General features: G+C 41.1%; 1 protein-coding gene across 1 annotated transcript in view; it reads right to left on the bottom strand.

The window, feature by feature from the left end:
• RANBP10 (RAN binding protein 10) overlaps nt 1-22,149 on the bottom strand; it is a 146,663-nt gene extending 124,514 nt beyond the window's left edge. The window contains exons 1-3 of the mRNA XM_044663214.1: nt 21,894-22,149; nt 20,275-20,386; nt 2,302-2,354 (exon numbers count right to left, since the gene is read on the bottom strand). Of these exons, the coding sequence (XP_044519149.1) occupies nt 2,302-2,354; nt 20,275-20,386; nt 21,894-22,134 (406 nt within the window). The 5' untranslated portion in view covers nt 22,135-22,149. The remainder of the gene's footprint in view (nt 1-2,301; nt 2,355-20,274; nt 20,387-21,893) is intronic.
• Between the last annotated feature and the right edge of the window lie 116 nt (nt 22,150-22,265).

Genomic DNA, 22,265 nt, shown 5'->3' with positions numbered 1-22,265 from the left:
GCCCAAGCCAGAGTCAAAGCAGGACTCAAATGAAGGCTAGTCAGCATTCTTTCCATGTGACATCAGGCTATGCTCCTGGTAGGTGCTTACATTTTAGGGAATTCTAATTAGCCTCACTCTGACTGTAATAAGCAGCCTGTGATGAATGTCAATATGTGAGAAAAGGATAAAACAGAAATGTTTCTGCTTCTATGAAGAAAACCCTATGCCTATCTTCCCAGAGATCCTCCAATTTAAGAGAAAAAGAGGGACAGATAGAGACAGGGACAGACAGAGAGGTTGAAAAAGTCACAGGATCACAGAGGTAGAGATGAAGGGCCTTCTGAGGCCATCTAGACCCACCCCCTTACTTTAAAGAAAGCAAAAGTTGGTTAAGAGAATCAAGAAACGAGAGAGCAAATTCCAAAATAGTTCATGATAAAACCACTAGCATACACTCCAGTAGTTTGTCATGAGTAGGTCTACAACCACAGGACTGAGGAATATCAGCTACAGAGAGAGACAGTATAGAGTCCAGTGGACCAGAGTCAGAGGGTGGCTTTGATTTCAAAAGGAGCTCGTCCCTCCAGACACACACACATATGCACATGTTTACATGCACACACACAACTCCCCTTCTAAGAGATTCTTTTCTTGTTTTTCCTGCTAGAGTATCTACATGCTACAGCCCAATACAACGGATAATAGGGTGATTCTTGCCAAACAATTTAAGAGCACTGGGAGTTTCTCTTTTGGGGGGATCTTTTTATAACCTGGATTCATTCCAGTTACAATAACTCAGAACCTTTACTCTTTGAAATTTGGGGTTACATCATTTTTAAAGGATTCATCTTCTTTTCATGCCTCAGTCCTCACATGTTATTTTGCTTGACTCTTTTATTGCTGCATCTACTTCAAGCCCTTTCAAGTTTCATCCATTAGAAGATGGGCAGGCACCTCAAGCAATCATTGTGGTCCAAAGCTCCCTCAGTCAGAAAAGTCTTCAACTTTTTCATTTTCATCTTTTTCAAGGGGAAAAGCTAAAGAGCTGCATTAAAACAAAAGATGTCAGCCTGCCAAATTTGCTTCACAACATACATTTGGATCCTGACTGTTCAGTTGTCAGACTTGTCTTGTAGCTAATTATTTTTCTCTAGCTTTAAACATTTAGATGTATATTTTTTTGCTAGTTACACTTACATTGCTTATTATTTATAACAGTTTCCATTAAAGTCCCCTTCCAGAGGTAGCTAGTGGTTCAATAGATAAGAGAGCAGGTCTAGAGATAGGAGGGTCCTGGGTTCAAATCTGGTCTCAGACACTTCCTAGCTGTGTGATCCTGGACAAGTCACTTAATCCCAACTGTCAAGTCCTTACTGCTCTTTTGTCTTGGAACTGATACTTAGTTATCAATTCTAAGACAGAAGGTAAGGGTTAAAAAAAAAAAAAGTCTTCCTTTACTGCCTCATCATGATACAGAGCCCTTGGGTTCTTCAGCTCTGCCAATGGACTATCAATTTCTATCAAACCTAGCTCATGAGCATGAGTGTATGTGTTATCCCAAGCACATAAAAGATGACCAAAAGGATGAATTATTCTAGAATAGAAGCTATCTCAGGTGTGGAGTAGCTGTATTCTTTATCCACATCAATGTAATCCATCCTTCTTTCAAAGTAGTTTAATATTTATAACAAACAGCCCAAGTTTTCACAAATGTCACTTCCAATGACTTGCATTGACAAGCCAATCTGTAAGACCAAAAGTCTCTTGGTGGTTGACTGCGGTAGCATTGATGCCCTAAGACCTAATTATAAAAGCCATCTCATTTACTAAGAAATCTCTTCAACTCAGGCCATGTGTTGAAGTAACTTGAAGACTTTGATCTTAAACACTGTGGAATAACAAAGGAGGCAGGCGTTGGCAACATGCTTCATGAAGGTCTGTGTCCCAAGTTCCAGTTTAGTTAATAAAAGCCAATGAGAATTTTTGGTTGCTGAGGCGTTTCACACTGGAAAAGGGCCCAGGTCACTTGGCTGTAACCATCAACAGTTCAAATTCCACTAATGCAAAGCAAAAGCAAATTCATTTTTGGAATTGAATCCCACAAAGACCAGAAATTCCAGATCACTGGTCAGTTCCCAAAATAACATCACAAACCAATGAGTAGAATCTCCGATTTGCCATTCTCCCTCCAACCTTATTCTAGATTATAGCCTCAGAGATAGATAGGAATCCTATCACAGCTGGCTTTATACTATGAGGATTCCCTTCCCATAATAGATCTAGAGAGCAGAACAAATGTTCTTTTGACTAGTGACTCACCAGGCAGTCTGTTCATGTTGACACCTTGGGCTGAGAGTCCTATTCCCATGTACCTTAAAAAAAAAATAATGTTGGTTAGCATACAATTATTCTTCCCCCTCCTGAAAGCTTCTTGGGGGAAGAGAGGAAGGACAATGGATAGAATAACAAACTAGAGAAAATGTTTAAAGCATCAAGGCTTTTGGGAGAATCTCTGAATTCTAATTTTCAAATAGAAAGTATCTTAAAGCAGCGGAAGGAATTACGCTATCAAACTTGAAACATCAAATTGTATTTTCAGGAGTAACTGACTTCAAAGTAATCAACAACTAATCTTGGTTTTAAATGCCAGAAAAGGTAGCTCCCAGGAGCTGACAAAAAAGAAAGACAATAAGAAGTGATATTGTATTTAGTGGCATAGCAGTACAGATGACTAAGTCCCACAGGTTCTGCAGAAGTGACCCAGATTTGATATAGGAAAATAAGGCCCCAACCTAACTAGATCTCCATCACATAGGCATGTTTTTTTCCACAATTCTCACAGCCCCTCCCTCACATGGGCATCAATGGCCCTCTAGCATCCACAGATGCCTAGGCATTCAAACCAGTCTACGGTTTGGTTTTGAGTTCCAAAACCAGCATGGGGTCCTGCCGCCAAAGGATATAAGAGCAAGATGATCTCTCCTATTCCTTTCCTTCATGAGTCCATGCACCATAAACACGGATTGGTGGGGAGATACTGCTACATGTTTTTGTTTTTTTTTAAATACTTAATAAGGATAATATGACTTATGTCCCTTTTCTTTCAGCTATAATGGTCCTGGAGAGTACAGCCTGCTAACTTAGCCCATCATAACATGGCTTGGCAATTCACTGTTGAAGGTTTACAAAGATCACTTTCAAAGACATAGAAAACACAGTCAGGTTTCACTATTACTACCAACGTTCTGATGTTCTTTTGAGTAAAGTCTCAGAAAAACACAACTATGTGTTATCTCCCTCCTGAATCACCCCATTCAAGTACCTCTTCATCAAGTCACTGTGGCACAGAGGCGACCACAGGTTCACAAAGATTTCCAGCAGGTCTGAGAAAGCTGAAAGGATTCTGCCAATGGGACAGACTGCATTTGCCATTCTCTGACAGTCAGCTCAGGAAGGCCTATGCCCAGTCTGCCCCAAGGATAATGAATGCTTGGGCATAGTATTCTCCGAAAGAGGTTTCACCAACATTTTACACATTTAATCTCATCTGCATCTCAAAATAACCCTGTAAGGTAGGTAGTATAAGTACCCATTTTACAGATGAGGAAATGAAGTTCAAAGAGGTTCTTCAAAAATATTTATGAAGCACTTACTATGTGCTAAACATTAGGTATGAAAAGTTGAAAAAATGTACAGTCATAGCTCTCTAGAAACTTCCAGGCTAAGAGATGATAAGAAGTTGAATGATTTGCCAAAGTCACAAAGCTAAAAAGTGGTAGTGCCTGGTCCCGGAAGTCTGGCATTCTTCCTCTCCATGAGGCCCCAAACAATGCTGCCTATGGAACTCACTAAGCAAGGTAAGATTCTTAGAAGGAGAGTTTTCTTGATCATATTTGTATTCCCAGCATCTAGCATAGTGCCTTAAAATGTTCAAGTTCATTGATTGACTTAGGTATGGATTAGACTAGATGGTCAACTAGTACTTTCAACCTTGAGCCTGATTCTGTGACTCTTATGAAAGGCTGAACTATCTCCAGCTAAGTATCACAGTTAAAATTGCAATACATAGCATTCCTGGAACATTTCATATATATACACACACATATGTGTACTTATATATAATACATATATACATATCCTCCCCACTCAAGTATCTCTCTAATGAGTCACTGTGGCAGAGAAACAACCACAAGTTCACAAAGACTTCCAGAACACAAGTTCTGGCAGATCTGAGGAAGCAGGAAGGGCTTTTAATTAAATAGGCAAAGAAATAATGGATTCACCAAGTCCCACAGGCAGCACTGTCAACCATTCAAAACAGTCAAAACTAAGAACAAAGCCCCAAAAGGTCTCAAATAGTGACAATATCAACACTATTGTCACAAAAACAAACCAAAAAGCACTTAAGTATACGAGCCTTGGAGGCAGCTGGGTAGCTCAGTGGATTGAGAGCCAAGCCTAGAGACCGGAGATCCTAGGTTCAAATCTGGCCTCAGACACTTCCCAGCTGTGTGACCCTGGGCAAGTCACTTGACCTCCATTGCCTCTCCTTACCACTCTTCTGCCTTGGAGCCAATATACAGTATTGACTCCAAGACGGAAGGTAAGGGTTTTAATTTAAAAAAAAAAAAAAAAAAAAAAGCATATGAGCCTTTTCCTAGATGCTGACACAGTATCACAAAGCTCTGTAAGCACTTCAAATTCTCACTCAGAGCCCATTCACTCTTGCTTTATAAAGAATTCTAGCCAGTTTAGTTATTTGGTTTCAAAGCTCATAACAGATTGGAAGCAGGCTTGAGGTAAGAAGGAACTCTGATAGATGCAGATTCATTGCCCACAGTAAGAAATGGTCATAGATAGACTTTGAGAGCAAGGAAGATCATAAAAAGTACCTAAGTTTTGAGGCTTAGTGTGGGATTGAGGGACTGGCATTACAACATAAAATGATAAATAGCGTTCATGATGATGCAGAGTCATAAGGAAAAGGTTGAATTATGTTTATAAGACAGCAGAAACCAGAGAATGGCACACATAAAAACTAAAACATAAATGAAAATTATATTAAAGATAGTTGGTCTCAGATTAAATAATACAATAACCAATTTTATTACAGGAGAACAGATGATAAAACACGCTTTCCTCCTTTCAATAAATTTACTGAAGTCAAGGACTATGGTATAGAATGTTGTATAAATGGTCAGATTCAAACTCATTGGTTGGTTTTGTTTATCCATTTTTCTTTGTAACAAAGGAGCAATCCTGGGAGAATCTACCAGAAAATTACAAGTATATAAAAACAAAAGGTATCAAAAACCTTTTTTTAAAGAAGTAGAGTTGTATGCAATACATTTTAGAGATTTCCATTCAAAATAGTTTTTAAAAGATTGGTATGCAAAGGAATAAACTTTAGTTATTTATAAAATCTGCATTTGTAAGAACACTTCACTCCTCAACAATGACAGATAAATGAGATATTATTGAAACTCTGTCTCATCAATCAATTCAAAGGAAGTCTGCATGTGTACTATATTAGCAGGCTATTTTGGAGAATGGTACTTAACTACAGGTGAGACAGTCTAGATGATAACACTGAACTATAAATATCAGGGTATCTGGCTTCTCTTCTGAAAGGCAGATTGTCCTATGAGTGAACTGTTTGGCACAAGCAACCTGCGTCAGAGGATGGATGCCTCCTACAGAACCAGGATCTGGTGAAGGAGGTCTCCCTAAGCTATCCCACCTGCTATAAGACCCAGTGCCTATCCAGGATCAAAAAGGACTATGATCTACTTGGCATAAGCAAGCAAAAAAAAAACAAAAAAACATGAACTGACAAATAATTCTGACAGTGTGTCACTGAATTTAACAAATGCAAAAATTAAAGAAAGATTAACACAATTCTGACTATTTCCTACTGCAGAAAGACAAGAAGGATTATTTTGTTTTTAAACCCTTACTTTCTTAGTAACAACTCAGATAGAAGGGCAAGGACTAGGCAAATGGGGTTAAGTGAATTGCCAGGGTCACACAGCTAGGAAGTGTCTATGGTCACATTTTACCCCAAGTCCTTCGGACTCCAAGACTGGCACTCTATGCGCTATGTCACCTCAATACTCCAGAGAAGGCTAATTCCTTGTGTGCACAGCTGTCTTTTGCTGCTTTTTATATCCCCAGCACTTAGTGAGTGCCTGGGTACATAGTAGGCACTTAATGAATGTTGACTGATTGACTTTACAAATGAAGAGACTAATGCCTAGGGAAATTAAGTAATTTGTCTAGGGTCATGACTATTGGGGTCATTAATAACAGCCTCCCCTACTTGATCCAAAGCACTTTTAAATTTAGAACTGAACTCATACCTTTTAATTTTTATATCTCCTCCTCCCTCAATTCACTCCCCATCCTCCCAGAGAACCATTCCTTAGAACAAAAAATTTCAAAACAAAAAACAAGAGTAGCAACAACAACCAATAGTTAGTTGACACAAAGCATTTTGAAAATCATAATAAAAGTAAGGTGAGAGCTCTGGATTCTAATACAGCCTTTTCACACTAGCTAAAAAATACTGGGCTAGCCACTTAACTTCTCAATGCCCTAGGCAAATTTCTTTATAAGTACTAGTTCAGCTAAGTAAAGGGAGCATCTCACTGGAAGTTCCCTAAGCCCACAAAAGTCACACATCTGCTCATCCTCATGATCGAAGGTCTTGGAATAAAAAAGCAGGAATCCTACTACTTTATATTTAAAGATACTAGAGGGAAGTACATTAAAAATTAATTTTCTAAGAGCTGAAAAGACCTTCATGAACTGATGGAGAGTAAAAGAACCATGAAAACATTGTACACAGTAACAGCAATACTACAGAATGATCAACTGTGATAGACTTAGTTAGTTACTCTGAGATCAGTACAATGATCCAGGACAATTCTGAGGAACTTAAGACAAAGAATGTTATATACCTCCAGAGAAAGAATTGTTGGGGTCAGATTTTTCAATTGTTTATTTAGGTTTATGTTTGGAGATTTTAGTTCTATAAGTTTATTCACTTAAAAAAATGAACAATATAGAAATATGTTTTACACGTATAATCCAGATCAAATTGCCCGCCAACACTGGGAGGAGGAAAGGAAGGAAAGGATGGAGATAAATTTGAGCCTGTAACTTAGGAAAATGTGTGGAAATCTATTATTAAATATAATTGGTAAAAAAAAAAATTTAAATATAAAATTCTAGAACTTAAACAGAAGTCCTAAAGAGCTGTTAACTACAAGAGGTGGGGGAAAAGAGAGTCAGTATAGAAGAGTCCCTCAGATAAAATTATCTTTCTAGTTGTCCAGTTTCCCAGGCACAGGGACAGCTACTAGGATAGAATGGGCAAGAAGAGGGGATTCTGTTCATCTGCACATCACTCACTTGGAAACTTGTAAATAAGATTTCCATTTTTCAGACCATTTCTTCCATCCCACTCAGTATTCTTAATGAAAAAGAAAACATTACTCCTTTTTCACTTTAGGGAGCTCTCTGAGATCTTGACTTGTTTGACACTAGCCAAAGTTTGGTGACTTGCTAAATCCTCCAAACAGATCTGCCAAAAGATTGCCTCACCTGAAGGAAATATGTACTTTTCTTAAAAAGTCTCAAGTGTTCTAATGTAAGAATTTCCAAAAGAAGACTGATCTTTACAAACTTCCTACTTTCCCCAGGGAAATGTTGGGCATGGATTAGGCAAGATTCAAAGCCTGTTCCTTCAAACAATGGAGAAATAAGGACCATGGATTTTTTTACCAAACAGCCCCCTCTCTCTGTGAGACAAGTCTCTTCTTTGGGTCTGTGGGAGCCAGGGTAACTCTTAGTTACTTCAGGGTTACAACACCCATGCCATGCCACTGTTGGTGATGTTTGTTTAGGAAAGGGTTTCTTCCCTGGGAAGGGCATTCACCCTAAGGAACCCTCAATTGGGCGATGTTGTAGAGTTTGACGGTCCATCAAGTTCAACCTGTTTATTTTCCTCAAATGAGGAAATTGAGGCCCAAGGATCTAAGACAATACAAGCAGTAAATGGCAGAGGTCTTTTAACTTCTCATCCAGTACACATTTCCTCCCAAAGTTCTCAACTTTTATAGCAAACTGTGGGCTCTTCCTTGTTTTTTCCCTCAGATACCCTGGTAGTGACTTCTCTACAGAGAGGCCTCATTTAAGCGACAAGAGGGTAGGAGCCATTGTGTTTCTGTGTTTAAAAAGGATGAACGAGCCTTTCTTCTAAGATTGTTTTAGTGTCTGGTCAGGTGTACACACTTAATGTTTATTGAATTCCACTGAACTGCATCATCAGTGCTCTGTAGTAGGCTGATAACACAAGGTCATCTAGTCCAACCCATACTGGCTAGAAATCTCCCCAGCTCATGCCTGACAAGCAGTCATTCAACCTCCATTTGAATATTTCCAATTAAGGGGAACTCATTACCTCATGAGACTGCTCATTCCTCTTTTGAAAACATCAGCCTAGAGAGTGAGTTTTCAACATATTTCCTTCCATAATTTGTAAAAAGAAAAGGGTGTAATTCTTGCTCCTACAGTAGAGCTTTCAAATGCTCTGGATCCTGGGCTCAAATAATATTCCTAAATTTCGTGAGAGCAAGTACCATTTTTCATTTTTGGTACCTTCAGATCCTAGCACAAGTTCCTTGAAAATAATAGGCACTTAATAATTGTTGAATTCATTCATTCGTTCGTTTAAAAAATCATTAATATTTTATATATACAAGGAACTGTAAATGCAGGCTTGTGTCTTATTAGACTCATGTTTATAAAGTCAGAGCAACCCTTTCTTGAAGTCTAAAAGTCTAAAATTTACTCACAGTTAAAAGGTAGTAAAGTCAGGCTCTAAGTAAGGGCTGTTAATTTAACTTCTGGTATTTGGAGGATAAGACTTTTATTCATCTTGGACCCAAATCCAAAGGCTAAAGTAACTTCTAACTTCAGGCTGCTATGTCACCTGGACTCTTGTTTTGAACTGTTCTGTGTGTAACTGAAACCTGGGGACTGGGAAGGCTCAAGGTGCAGGTGTCAACTTCCTTACACAGCAGGTCCACCTGCATCTCAAGGCCTCCAAGTTCTCAGGTAAATGAAACCAGGATCTAACTGCACTGAGGCTCCAAGAGCGGCAGGGCAGTCTAGGGCACCGCAAACAATCCCTATCACAGGATCAATGGGTTTGGAGCTGGAAAGAACTTGAGAGAACTAATCCATCCTCCTTACTTTATAGATGAGACAGCTGAGGCCCAGAAAGGTTGTGACTTCTCCAGTGTCATGGGGCTAGTAAGTAGCAGCCATGGGATCTGAAGACCAGTCCTCTTGACACAAGATTTGGTGTTCTTTCCATTCCAACATACTGCCTCAATATTCAAGTACTTAAGACTCAATGCCTAAGCTCTCAGGCCCAGGAAGCTAGAACAGAAAAAAGTCAAGTTCTCTAATAACTGTGGCCAGAAAGTTCAAGAAGCAGGGCCTCCATGGATGAATGCCCAGTATTTCTCAGAAGAGAATGACTCGCAAGAGAACTGTGTACATGCTCACTTATTGGCTAGTGTGGCATTCCAGGTCATCACTACAAGGAACTACCAGTATTTTCCCTGATCAATCTTGCTAGCTTCTTATCTCTGTAAAGAACTAAAGAGTTGGCCCTGAGGACTTCTGAGATCTGATCCATCTGGGATATTCTCTGATCTAAGATCCCTTCAAGCTCTGCAATGCTGCCTCCACAGGTGGGCTCTGAACACAGGCAGAGAACACAATTTCCTCATAAAGTGACTAGGCGGTCAGATATTATTATTTCTCATGCCATAAAAAGAAGAAATTGAGGTACTACCAGGTTAAACATCTTATCTAAGGCCACAAAATCAGTAGTAGAACATGGGCCTCAGCTATTTCATTTTTCCTTACCAGTTCCCATTATTGTTACTCAAATAGTCCATTTTTTTTTTAATCCTTATTTTCTTAGAAACAATTCTAAGATAGAAAAGCAAGGGGCTAGGCAATTGGGATTAAGTGATTTACCCAGGGTCACAGTGCTAGGAAGTGTTTTGAGGCCAGATTTGAATTTAGGTCTTCCTGACTCCAGGGCTGGCGTTCTATACATTGAGCCACCTAATTGCCTCAATGCGGTCTTGAAATGTCTTCTTCAAAAAGGCATTTAATATGAAAGCTAGAGTTAAATTTTATATGTATGATTCCCTCTAACTAGACTGCAAAAACTTCACACAGGCAGAAAACTGTCTTTTGTATCCCCTGTACAAACAGCAAGAACAGAATAAATGTGTGACTTGAATAAATATCTAAGCTAAGCACCAGTTTTAGGCTAATTGGTCCCAGCCCTCTAGAAGCTCACCAAGACAACAATGATGAAAAAAGTAAAGGAAATATAAAACATTCAATGAAAGCATGGGTGTATTAGAGAGATCATTAGATTTGAAGTTAAAGGACCAGTTCAAATTCAAGGAGTACACATTTACTTAGAAAGTGGAGATCTCTGAGAAGAAGCATGCACTGTACAGAGTTGAGGAACTGGGTCTCGAGTACTGGGTTCTGCCATTCACTGCCTCTGTTGTCTTAAGCAAGATCAACTGTCCTATTTTAGCTTAAGACCTCCAGGAATTAGTTTGAGACAGCTAAGCAGTTCAGTGGCTACAGCACCAGGTCTGGAGTCAAGAAGATTGATCTTCCTGAGTTCAAATCTGGTCTCAGTCACTTACTAGGTAACCATTGGTAAGTCGCTTAATTTTGTTGGTCTCAGTTTCCTCATCTATAAAATGAGTTGGGTGAAGAAAACAGCAAATCACTCCCAAAGGGGGTGACAAAGAGTTAGATACAACTGAAGTAACTGAACAACAACAAAAGAAACTTCACTTTAAAACGCAGTTTTCTTATTTGTAAAATAGGGAGAGAAGCCTAGGATAGGTGAGTTTCATGCCTCTATCAGAGCTGTCAAATTCACTTTCATCTAGACCAATAAATAAAAATATCATATGACCTAGATAATGTTCATTTGTAGTTAAGTCACTATGTTGGGGTGGGGATCCATTTCTATTATGGGCTAAAACTGAACTACACAATCCCTAAACTTCATTTATTTCTAAAAACTATGATCCAATGATAGAGAAGGATGAGTGCTGTGGGGAGGAGAAAGAAGGAAATTCTGAGAGAGTTCCACTCTAAGCTGCTTTCTTCTTGGACCACTGAGGAAGTTAGCAGCATATTTGCCCTCAGGAAGCCTAAAATAATCAAAAAGAGATCCCTAGCATTAATCAGGTGGATATACCAAAGTCAAGCAAAATTGGCAAGAATAAGAGGCAAAAATGATTCCCAAGTCAAACCCTGATAACCAGTATTGGTTACAGAAATATTAAGAGAATAACACATATACTGCTGAAAAGTCAAGAAGTTCTTGAGACAATGTCAAAAAAGCTGGAAAGCAAATTTCTAGATGTATTGCTCACTGTATTTCCAAGGCTGAAAAGCAGGATAGCTTCAAAACTAACAATCCTGAATCTATCATGTACCTCCTTCTTAATGCAAACTCTATATCAGGGGTCGGCAACCTTTTTGGCCATGAGAGCCATAAACGCCACATTTTTTAAAATGTAATTTCGCGAGAGCCGTACAGTGCTCACAGTGCGGCTCCTGTAACAGCACCTGAAAAAAAATTGACTTTATGACTCCTGCAGAAAGAGCCATATCTGGCCCTCAAAATTCACTCTCATAACTAAACAAATGGATGTCACTGAATCTTCCAAACAAACTGAGAATCTTTAGAAATTAACTGGCTGCTGCCTTTCTTTACCATCAATACTTTGGAAAGTTGAAATTCAAGCTATTACAGGGGCAGGTAAACATAAAAAAGAAAAGCTGAAAAGAAAAAGTTCTTGCAGCAGAATCAACAGAAAGTCTGCCAGAGGTTTCTCTGGCTGTTGGTTAAAAATAAATACCACCAGTTCAAAAGCCTATATACAGTACCTTCAGAAGGATCCTTACATATGAAACCCTTGCTTGCTAAGGATTGTTTAAGCAGAACTAAGGAAGCAAGTTTTCTCATTTGTTAACAAATATATTCCCCAAATGCCAAAAGACAAGGGATTTGATATGTGTGTATGCACACTCATCCAGGAGCACAACTAATTGACTCATTAAGGATCTGCTCCTGGAAAGACCACAAAATAGCCATTCTGAAAAGTCCCCAGAACCTCCCACTGCTGTATAAGGAGACAGAGCCCAAGCTGCACCAGGTTTCTATCTTGGGACTTTCATTTTTGGCAAAGAAACTTTTCTCAAGAGTCTAGTATTCCACAAATGTGTCACAGATTCTTCAGAACTCAAGGAAAGAATCCCTAACGCCAGGGCTGTGGTGAAGGTATTGGAAACAATCATGATTCACTTCTTTCTTTAGTTTGGTCACAAGACAAAAAGTGATCTGCCCAGACAAGTTTAGTAGGGAAAGAAGAATGAGAATGGTTAGTTAAATCATGAATGTGCTTAAACTCTTCATAGTAAGCCCTTCCCATAGCAAAACTTTCCTCAGGAAAAGCGGAAAAGTAACTCCAAAGCGAACTTGATTATGGAGAACTTGGCTGGCAGCAATGGCATAGGTCTGATCTGAGGAGAGGGGCACTACTCACTCCTATGTTTGTGCTGATTAGCTAAGGCAACTGACTACTTTTGAAATGGACTTATCCTAGTACATAGGTACAAGTATCTCTAAGATAGGTCTCTTTACACAAGTGGGGCCAACAGGAACACATCTCCTCAGTGAAAACAGAACCTTCAGAAGGAAGGGAACACTTCACCACCCCCAAGAAATGCTTTCCAGAAGATGATAAAGAATATCAGAATACTAAGCTCACAGATGCCAGAGCCCTGGCACTATGGAAAGGGTAAGCTTCAGGAAGGAGGCCCCAGGAAGCCACTGCCTTTGGAACATATCGATATTCCACAGACAAAGAACATATTGTGTTCTCTGTCACATCTGGCCAGAAGTGCCAAACAGATACATGTTATGACAAAAAGGCTGTTACAGGCTGAGATGGCAAACATGTTCAAAATCACAAGTTCACAGGTCTTACAAGCTACCTAGAAATTATCATTTCATAGAAAACAGCCCCAGAGAAGGAAAATAACTTGCTCAGGCTCATGTGGATAATAAAAAGCAGAAAAGGGATTTGAACTCAGACCTTCTGACTCCAAGCCTAGCACTCTTTCTCCTAAACCTTATCAGTATAGATGATGAAAGTAATAACGGTGGTGATAATAGCTAAAACTTTATAGAGCTTTATGGTCTGCAAAGAGCTTTACATTTTATTATCTCATTTGATCCTTACAACAACATTGTGAGGTAAGTGCCATTTTATCCTGATTTTACAGTGCCATCATCATCAATAACAACATTAGCAATAACTAGCCCAGTTTCCTCAATTGACCAAAAAAGACCTCTAAAATTCTAATCCCCTTTGACTCTATCAGATACCAGAGAGCTGGCTACCTCTCCCACCCAGGCAGGACCTTGCCACAGTCATTTCATTAGGAAGCAGAAACCAACAAGAGATTAGAGAATAATCTGCAAAGTCTCTGGGATAAAGAATGGAAACATTTTAGGAAAAGCAGACTTTGGCTTTGAACTGTGAAACAAGTCAAGCCAGTGATCCTTATTATAGGCCTACAACGATACCAGGTGTAGTCAAGTTGCATTATCTATTCCCTGCCTATACCACCAAACACTCCAGCCCAGGAATGAAAGACCTTGGGCTATACAGACTTACCACTAAAGGACAATCAAAAGAGCGCTGAGGTGGCTTGGGGTGGGTAAAAGATACTGCCTGAGATAGGGCAACTCATGGCTATTCTTTGATCATAATTAATAAGGAACACACCATTCTACTGTCCCCATAGCACCAAAACCCTTTGATATGAAGGTAAACTCCCATCCAATGAATGTAAAAAATAAAAATGTAATAAAGTCCTGAACTATAAATATATTCCCAAATGCTGGCAGAAAACTACAGAAAGCACTGCTTTGTTGATCTGATAGCAACAATTTTATATAGCAGATACTCTATCTCATGTATACAGGTGCCTTCTTCAGTCTCTATACATAACAGGCACTATTCTCTATAATAGTGCTTACAGTGTCCATAAGTGAAGAGAGATGAGCTTTTGTCCCATCAAGATGCAAATTAATTACTCTTTAGTTACAAGAATCTTCCTAATGCAAGAAAAATCAAAGGTTCCTTACTGCCTTTAGAATAAAACTAAAATTCCTTAGCTTGGGATGAACAAACTGTCTCCACTCTATCTTATCAACTTTATTTCATATTATGTCCCTCACTTACTGCAGGTTCCTAGAACTCAACTAACTACTTCTAACGTCCTTCATTTGCACTCATTCTAGGCATCACAATCCTTCTATTTAAAAGCTCAGTTCAAGTTCCATTTCCTTCACAAAGCATTGTCTTCCTCTTGAAATCTTCCTAGAACATTTTGTCTGGATCTCTTTTGGTACCATCACACTTTACCTTATATTATACTTATCTGCATACATATTTATATTCCCCTATTAGAGCATAACCTCCTTGAGGGTAGTTAACTGTGTTATTTTTCATGCCCATTATATATAGTACCTTGCACAGAGAAGATATTTTAAATATATTGGCTAAATTAAATTTAACTCTTCTCACTCCTCCCACCTCAAATATCTAAACAAAACAATTCCCAGAACCCAACCCAACACCACAAAAATCGTGTAAGAGCTAGAAGGAAAAAGAAAGGAAAAATGGGGAAAGGGAAGGAAAAGGAAAGGCGAGAAAAGGGAGAATGTGAAAGAGAAGAGAAGGAAAAGAAAAAGGAAGAGTAGAAAGGGAAAAGAGGGCACACATGTGCACATGCACACACTCATAGCAGGTTATTGTTATCGCTAGCTAATTCACTACAGAGACTCTCTCTGTAGGTTATCAGCCTAATTCACATAAAGTTCTACAGCTAGGGACATGATTTTTAGCAACATATCAATGATAACCAAAGTAAATACAGCAAAAACGATATAGATATCCCCTTTAAACTACTACAACAGGACTTTACCAGCACTTTAAGCATTTTCTGGAAAGGCCTGAAGGTCATCACTCTTCCCACTTGGACATAGGGTTCCCCAGTCTTATGTTTTCTTATTTCCTTATTCCTCCCCCAATGACAATTCCTTACCCTCTTCAAGGTATCCATATTCCGATCTCAGGGCCCTGGATCTCCTCCCGAATGGCTTCAGGATGGTGGTGGTGCAACTGTTCCTGGCACATGGAGACTCTGCAAAGGAGCCGAACCTGCCTTAAGCTGGGGCTGTGACCTCTTGCCTTTTCCAGGGCATGCCTTAATATCTACTCTATAACCATCAAGATTTCTCTCATTACTCTGTTTCACACAGCACTGCTTTGGGAAGAGGGTCATTTCAAAGAATTCAAAAGACCACTGGCTAGAGAAAACAGAGGCAGCAACCTCAAACTCATTTGAGCTCTGGCAAACCATTCAGTGTCAAGAGTCAAACCCAGGGAAGCCTCCAATGAGAATACAACCCTAGCTCCTAGAAATTCTATACCCAGAAGGGAGGTACCTAATTTATGGAGTAGGTGAGGCTTAGAAAAGCCACAGAGGGGCTGAGCTCAATGTCTCCACCACCACTATTCCGTAATGTCTATGATGTAAGAGAGAAGAGGCATAAATTGAATCTGGGATCCCCACGTTGGACCAAAGTAATACCAGAAGATCAGTGTAACATCATTCTGAATCTAACTAAACTCCCTTGCTCTAAGCCCCCAAAACAGACCATCAATTCATATATGAACAGAAACAGCAGTATCTGGAAGCACCAAATTCCAATATTAACCAATGTGCCCCAAAACAACTTCCCTAAATTTCCTGAAAAATCACTCCTGGGAGTCCAGAAGTCAGGTCAGAGGGCAATAAAAGTACTGCAAATCCAATGACTGGCCTTGGGTTGAGGTGACTGTTATCCAGGGTTGGTTAAGACTCAGCTCTTCCATTGCTTTGCAGGTTAAAGATAACCCCATACACTACTGAAAAACAAACCCAGTATAGGAAGAAGTAGAGACTAAATCATCACGGTAACTATTCTAAGTTGAAAATGCTAGAGGTCTACAAAGAAAGACCTTTAAGGACTATTGTTTAATATGCCAGAAGTTGGATATTAAAAGTTACCATTATTTAATATCTAACTGAGCACATGTTTTATGAAGTCTTAATTCACCAAGTTAATCTCTAGATACAATTAAAAACTTTGAATTCACTTTCTGGCAGATATGAGATTCTTGGTTGTTTGAGGTGGGACAATAACATGACTTAGACTCTGGTGTTCAGACAAGATGCTACCTGAGAACTACAAAATTCATAATATGTTTACCTCTGAGAAGGCCTCCCCTAGTGCCATTCTCTATTTATATCTCAGCTACCTGGTACTTAAATATTCTAACATTTTATATTAACTAAGGAACTAGAGCCTCCCCACAACAGGCCTCTGGGCAGAACCAAAGAGGCCTGTCTAACTCAAACCAGCAGAATAGGCTTCCTTTCATTCCTCAAAAACTTCACACGATCCAAACAAAGTTAACTGCTTTCCTGCTTACACAGCCCCTCTGACAATGCTCTGCTGCCTGGGTAAAATTAAGTCACTGTTCTCTAGACAAAGTACAGGCAGAGAGTCAGCATCAGCAGTGAAGGCAAGCACCATTCAGAGGTCCTATACCAGGAATTCACAGACTGAAACAACAATTCACAAGCCCACGGGTTGGGGTGGGGGAGGAAGGAGGGACTCAAGAGAGGGTTCACTCTAGCATGCACACTTAGCTATGGTCATACATGATGTATCAGGAGCCCATAACCTAGATGAGGTTACAATCTATTTTGAGAGTAATAGTCTAGTATCTGTTTGCCAGCCCCACCCTCAGTGTGTCATCACGGAGAACTGTGGACTCCAGCAGGGTTGCATGCTGCCATCCCCAGGACACAGCTCATCTTAGAGGAAACTCCATTTTGGTGCCTTTGGGACTTTCTAACAAAATGAACCCAAATATCAGCTAAAAGTACTCTGCTGTCTTTCTCCTGACACCACTAGAAGAACTTTGATGTTTTCTTATCAGATAGTCTTTCCCCAAACATGCAATCTGGTCTGCTTGGACTCAATGAAATATCATCTCATGGTAATGGGGTCAAAGGTGCCAAAGGATACTACCACCAGAATCCTGCTTCTTAATTAAGTCCTTTGTATTTACCTACATGTACCTATGGCTATATTTTCTAACAAGCTGATTACTAATGATTTCGTAGTCACATGACCAAAAATCCAGTTCTTAACTCAGAACCTGCCCATTGCCACTAAAAGGCATCCTGAAACAAATCTGAGCACTATGGCATTTGCCACAGTCCTCTGTAACGCCAGCACCAAAATACAGGCATCCCTTTTCTGAACAATGATAAACAGTAGAATTTGTTTATAAGCACACTGGGCAAAATGACAGTTCTCAAATTTGCCAATCTGAAGTTCCCATCTCAGTGGGACTAGAAGACCCATGTCCCACCACAACACAACACTGGCAGAAATACCACATCCCTTAAATAACTGCAGTTTTCATCTAAATCCTCTAGTGCAAGTTTCCCCACCAGAGCACAAAAATACTGTGGTGCACCATAAATAAAACAACCTGGCCACTTCCTTTCTCACAATTCTTAATGAGGAAAATTGTAGCAGATAACTACAATATCTGATGAGTTAAAGTGGTTTTGATAAAGTTCTGGATATCTCAGGGATGGGCCCATGACTAGACTAGGAAAGGGCTAGAAAAGGTAGGAGGGATGCCTAAGACACATAACAACACAAGGCAGTATAAGACTGGGAATAAAATCCCATCAAGCCTAGAAATCATAGAACTTGGGTTGTAGTCTTTACTCCTTTACTGATTTACTGGATGACCTTAGGTAAATTACATCCCTGTGCAGAATGTAAGCAATGCCACTAGTCCTAGCTATTTCACTGAGATGGTCTAAGATCAAATAAGATAATGGATGTACAAGCACTTTGCAAACTATAAAGTCCTCTGCAAAATAAGGAGAAAAAAAAAATTCCCAGGTGTGTCCCAGGTCATGTCAGGAGAGGGAATATGGCTGCCCCAACATATTCCTGCCTGAAGAACTGCCTCAAGCCTCAATGTGGTCACACCGGCCCACCTGCTCCACCTGCAACTCTCCCCATGGGCCAGGGGAAAGGTGGTATCCATCCCCTTCATGGCCTTTCATTTGGAAGGGTTCAAACAAGAACATTCCTTCCCTTCAGAGCATACCTACCTATGTTGTTTATGAGGCCCTTTGGCCACTGGGGAGCTGTCAGCTGAGTCTCAATCTAGGCTTGCCTCACCTGGGTCCCTTGTCAAAGTCATATTTCCACTATCATCCCTGCCCCCCCCCCCCAACCTCACCCCCAGAACTGAGACAGAGTTGGAAGGGACACCTGACTTCCTGAAGACTCTCTGGAAACCCCTGAAGTAAGAGGACCCCACACAGTGACTTCACATTCAAATCACCACAGCTTTTTTCTAACCGTTTACTCTGATTAATAACAGTTAACAAAGTACTTCCTTTGAAGCAACCCTGTGAGGTGGGTATTACAAGTATTAACATCACCACTTTAAAGATAAGGAAACTGAGGTTCAAAGACACAGGTTTCCTTACACCAGGTCACATAGTAACTAAGGACTGGGATTTGAATCCAAGAGTCTCCTGACTCCTAATCCAGTGCTCTTTCCATAACATGAAACTCCAATTCACATGTCATCCGAGACTCCAAGTCAAGAAGGAGCCTGGCTTCTACCTAAGCTCACTAACTTTTCCTGAGGACACAAGACAAGCTGGTCTCTGGCCCTGCTAGCCAGGTCTCTCCCTCTGGTAAAGCATTCAGCAGAGCTCTCTGTATATTTGGAATGGGAAGATAGTCCCTAGGAGGACTGTGACATGAAAAAAGTACCCCAAGACCATAAAGAACAACAATTTGGGAGCTCAGATTCTTAGCAAGGGAAGGCATATTTCCCACAGCAGACTTGGGGCTCACTGGGGAAGGATTTCCAATGCATTTGCTATCTTCTTCTTTCACAGCCTAAACACCTGCTCTGTTTCCAGTTATTAGAGAAAGCCAGTTGGTGCGGATGGGGTTGGGAAGAAATAAAAGAAAAAATTTCTCTCCAGTAACTACTTTAATAGTTCCTATGTATTTAGTTTTGGATTACAATGAATTAGTGTGCCTCACACATGCTCACTTTAACTAGTCCCCTCTAAAGCTAGTCAGACAGGTATTCAAATCTCTCCACTTAAAAACATGTATATGTCCAACAAAGTCAATCCTGCTGCTAATCATCATTTCCTTAGAGACAACAAGTCTAAGATATACATAGTCACAGTTGGGAGGCACCTCAGAAGTCTTCCAGAGTTGACCAGAAATCCCTTCAATGACACTGGTCAACCAGCCTCTCTTTATGGGGCCCCAGTTCACTACCTCCTAATTGGCTCATTCCACTTGTAGACAGATCTAACTGTTGGGGAGTTTTAAGTTATACTGAACCAAAAATCTGTGCCTCTACCACCTCCACCCACTGCTCCAAGGTCCACCTTCTGGTACCAAAGAAAACATGCCTAACCCCTCTCCACAGAACATCTCTCCAAGTACTTATAGTTATCTTGTCATTCTTAAGTCTAAGTCTTCTCTTACTGCCTTTATGAATGCTACTGAAATTTATATTTCCTCCCTCCTTTGGAAACCTGCAAGTGATTATAAGCTATAAGAAATAGCCTGAAATGTTATAAGGACTCTAATAGCAAGGGGTAAGAGGATAGAGGAGTGACCTAGCATATTTGGAAAAGCTCAATATATAAATGTGAGACAGTTTTGTAAACATCCCAAACAAGAGAATGAGAGCAGACAAATCCTCCTGTGGTGATATGCTTCTTACAGCATGCCTGGCAAAGACCTTTCTTTCAGCTGGGTTTGCTAGATGAGACAACAGAGCTAAATGGAAAGTCCACAATCAACTAGGCGGAGGGCAGCTCCTAAGTGCCTCCTCTCCTCTTCCAGCATCCATTATTAGTTACCACCTGTTGGCTAGCTCACAAACGTCCACTGGGTGACCTCCAACCCTGACTGACAAGGAAAGCTCATCTTTGAGGACACAGGATGGAATGGAGTGAGAGGTGACTTACCCATCTCTTCCTTTACTGACAATCTTCACTTCAAAGTAATAAATGCCACAAGCAGCAGGTATGGGGTGAGTTGCACGAACTGATGCAGCATCTTTGTGATTTTTGCCATGACCTGGAAGGAAGGGACAGAAAAGCTTTAGGAGAAGGAAATGCTAATAACAGCCTCCCTCCTCAATGTTCTCTGATCATCTCAGTGGAGCCCAAACAAGGACTCATCACAAGTAATTCTCACCCAGTAGAAGGAGGAATTAAATGACAATTCAATCAGTTAAAATGGTCCTGCATTGTAACTATGTAAAGGACCTACAGAATGTGCTGCTGCTGGTTTTACTTTGTCTCACCTCTTCCAGGGCATGGAGAGAGACAGAAACAACAATACTGACCAAGAAACTCTGGCAGCAATATAGATGAAAAGTAGGTAACAATGTTCCCTAATAAAGGCTGTATGTAAGTGCCTTCTAAAGATAAAGTGGTGATGTTTGTCAGGCCTCTCAGGAAATTATGGCAGCCACCTTTGGGGCACTTAGGACAAGTAGTGGGTAAGAAGGAGAAGAGATATGATATCCTGTTCTATTTATTTAAATATTTCCTCTTAAAAACTGAAATGAAGGGCTTCCTGAAAAGGGCTGGCAGGAGGACTTGCCAAGAGACCTCTGGCTTATAGGTGGGGAGATCACCACAATAGGTTGGCATTAGGAAAACTAGGAAATGGCAAATGGTTTGGCAGAGTCTGAAGTACAATATGGAGAAGCTGTGTTGCAGGGAGCCTCCAGGGCCCAGTGCATTATGTAAGGTGCAAGGAGAAGATAGGGGACACCTGCTGTGACTCCTGGAGATTGCCAAAGCCAACAGGATAACCTCCCCAAACTGAGTCAGGTTGAATTCAGAGAAGCTAAAGGAGGAGAGGAACAAAGAGGTACGTGGAAAGAGTGGTAAGTGGGGAGTTAAAAGACACAGGTTAATTTAGTTTTAGCTCAAGTCACTTAGACTCCATGGGCCTCAGTTCCCCACTCCCAAAAAGGAAAGAGTTAAGACTAGATGATCTCTTAACCCTAACCGTAAACATCTAAAGCCCAGATCTATGTATGATTAAATAAGGGTGAGGTACAAAGCTATGGGGTACAACATTCATATGCATTATTTACATATTTATACACACACATGCAAACACACAGAGAGAGCAAAGCCCTTTCTGATCCCGTAAAGGCCTGAAAGGGAAGAAATGAGGTTGGGGATAAAGGGCAGAAATTGAGGGAAAGGGGGGATTTGTGGGCCCTCCCCTACCTCCAATTCCCCTCCCCAAACATCAGCCGCAGCCTCGGACAGCAGGGAGGAGACTCCGCTGTGAGGTATAGTGGGTTAAAGTCCCGGATTGGGCAATCAAAAGGCCCGAGTTCGAATCCTAGTTCTGACACCTGAGAGCTGTGTGACCTTGGGCCAGTCCCTTTCCCAGTCTGAGTCTCAGTTTCCTCACCTGTGAAATGGGGGGATGGTGGAGGGGGCGGTGCTCTAGGCGGCCTCTAAGCTCCCTCCAGATCCCATGAGCCCTGTCCAAGGGGGGGGCCCGGCCCCACGGCCCCCCGCGGCCCCCTGGTCCCCCACGGCCCCGACCCCGGCACCTTTGTAGTGGACGCGGAGGTTGCTCTGGGAGAGGCCGATGTAGTTGTACTTGTCCTTGGGGCTCCAGGAGCGGGGCAGCGGCGTCTCGTGCTGGTTGACAGCTGGGTAAAGGCGCTGTAGGCGCCGGGTCAGTTCCTGCTCCCCGGGAGAGGGGAGCCCACCAGCACTGCTGCCGCCCCCGCCGCAAGACTCGCCAGCTGGGGGGCTCCCTGCTCCCGGATCCGCCGCCGCAGCCGCCATCTTGCAGGGAGCCGCTATTGTGTCACAGAGAGGCGGGGGGAGACAAGCACCAGATCCGTCGCGTCCAGCCAATAGGCTGCGTGCTCGCTGAGGCCGCCGGGATATTGAGTTCAGTTTCCGTATACACAACC

The sequence above is a fragment of the Gracilinanus agilis genome, chromosome 2, assembly GCF_016433145.1.
Source record: "Gracilinanus agilis isolate LMUSP501 chromosome 2, AgileGrace, whole genome shotgun sequence".
NCBI classification, from domain to species: domain Eukaryota; kingdom Metazoa; phylum Chordata; class Mammalia; order Didelphimorphia; family Didelphidae; genus Gracilinanus; species Gracilinanus agilis.
Note: the sequence above shows the minus strand (reverse complement) of the source record. Positions and strands in the feature narration are given on the sequence as shown.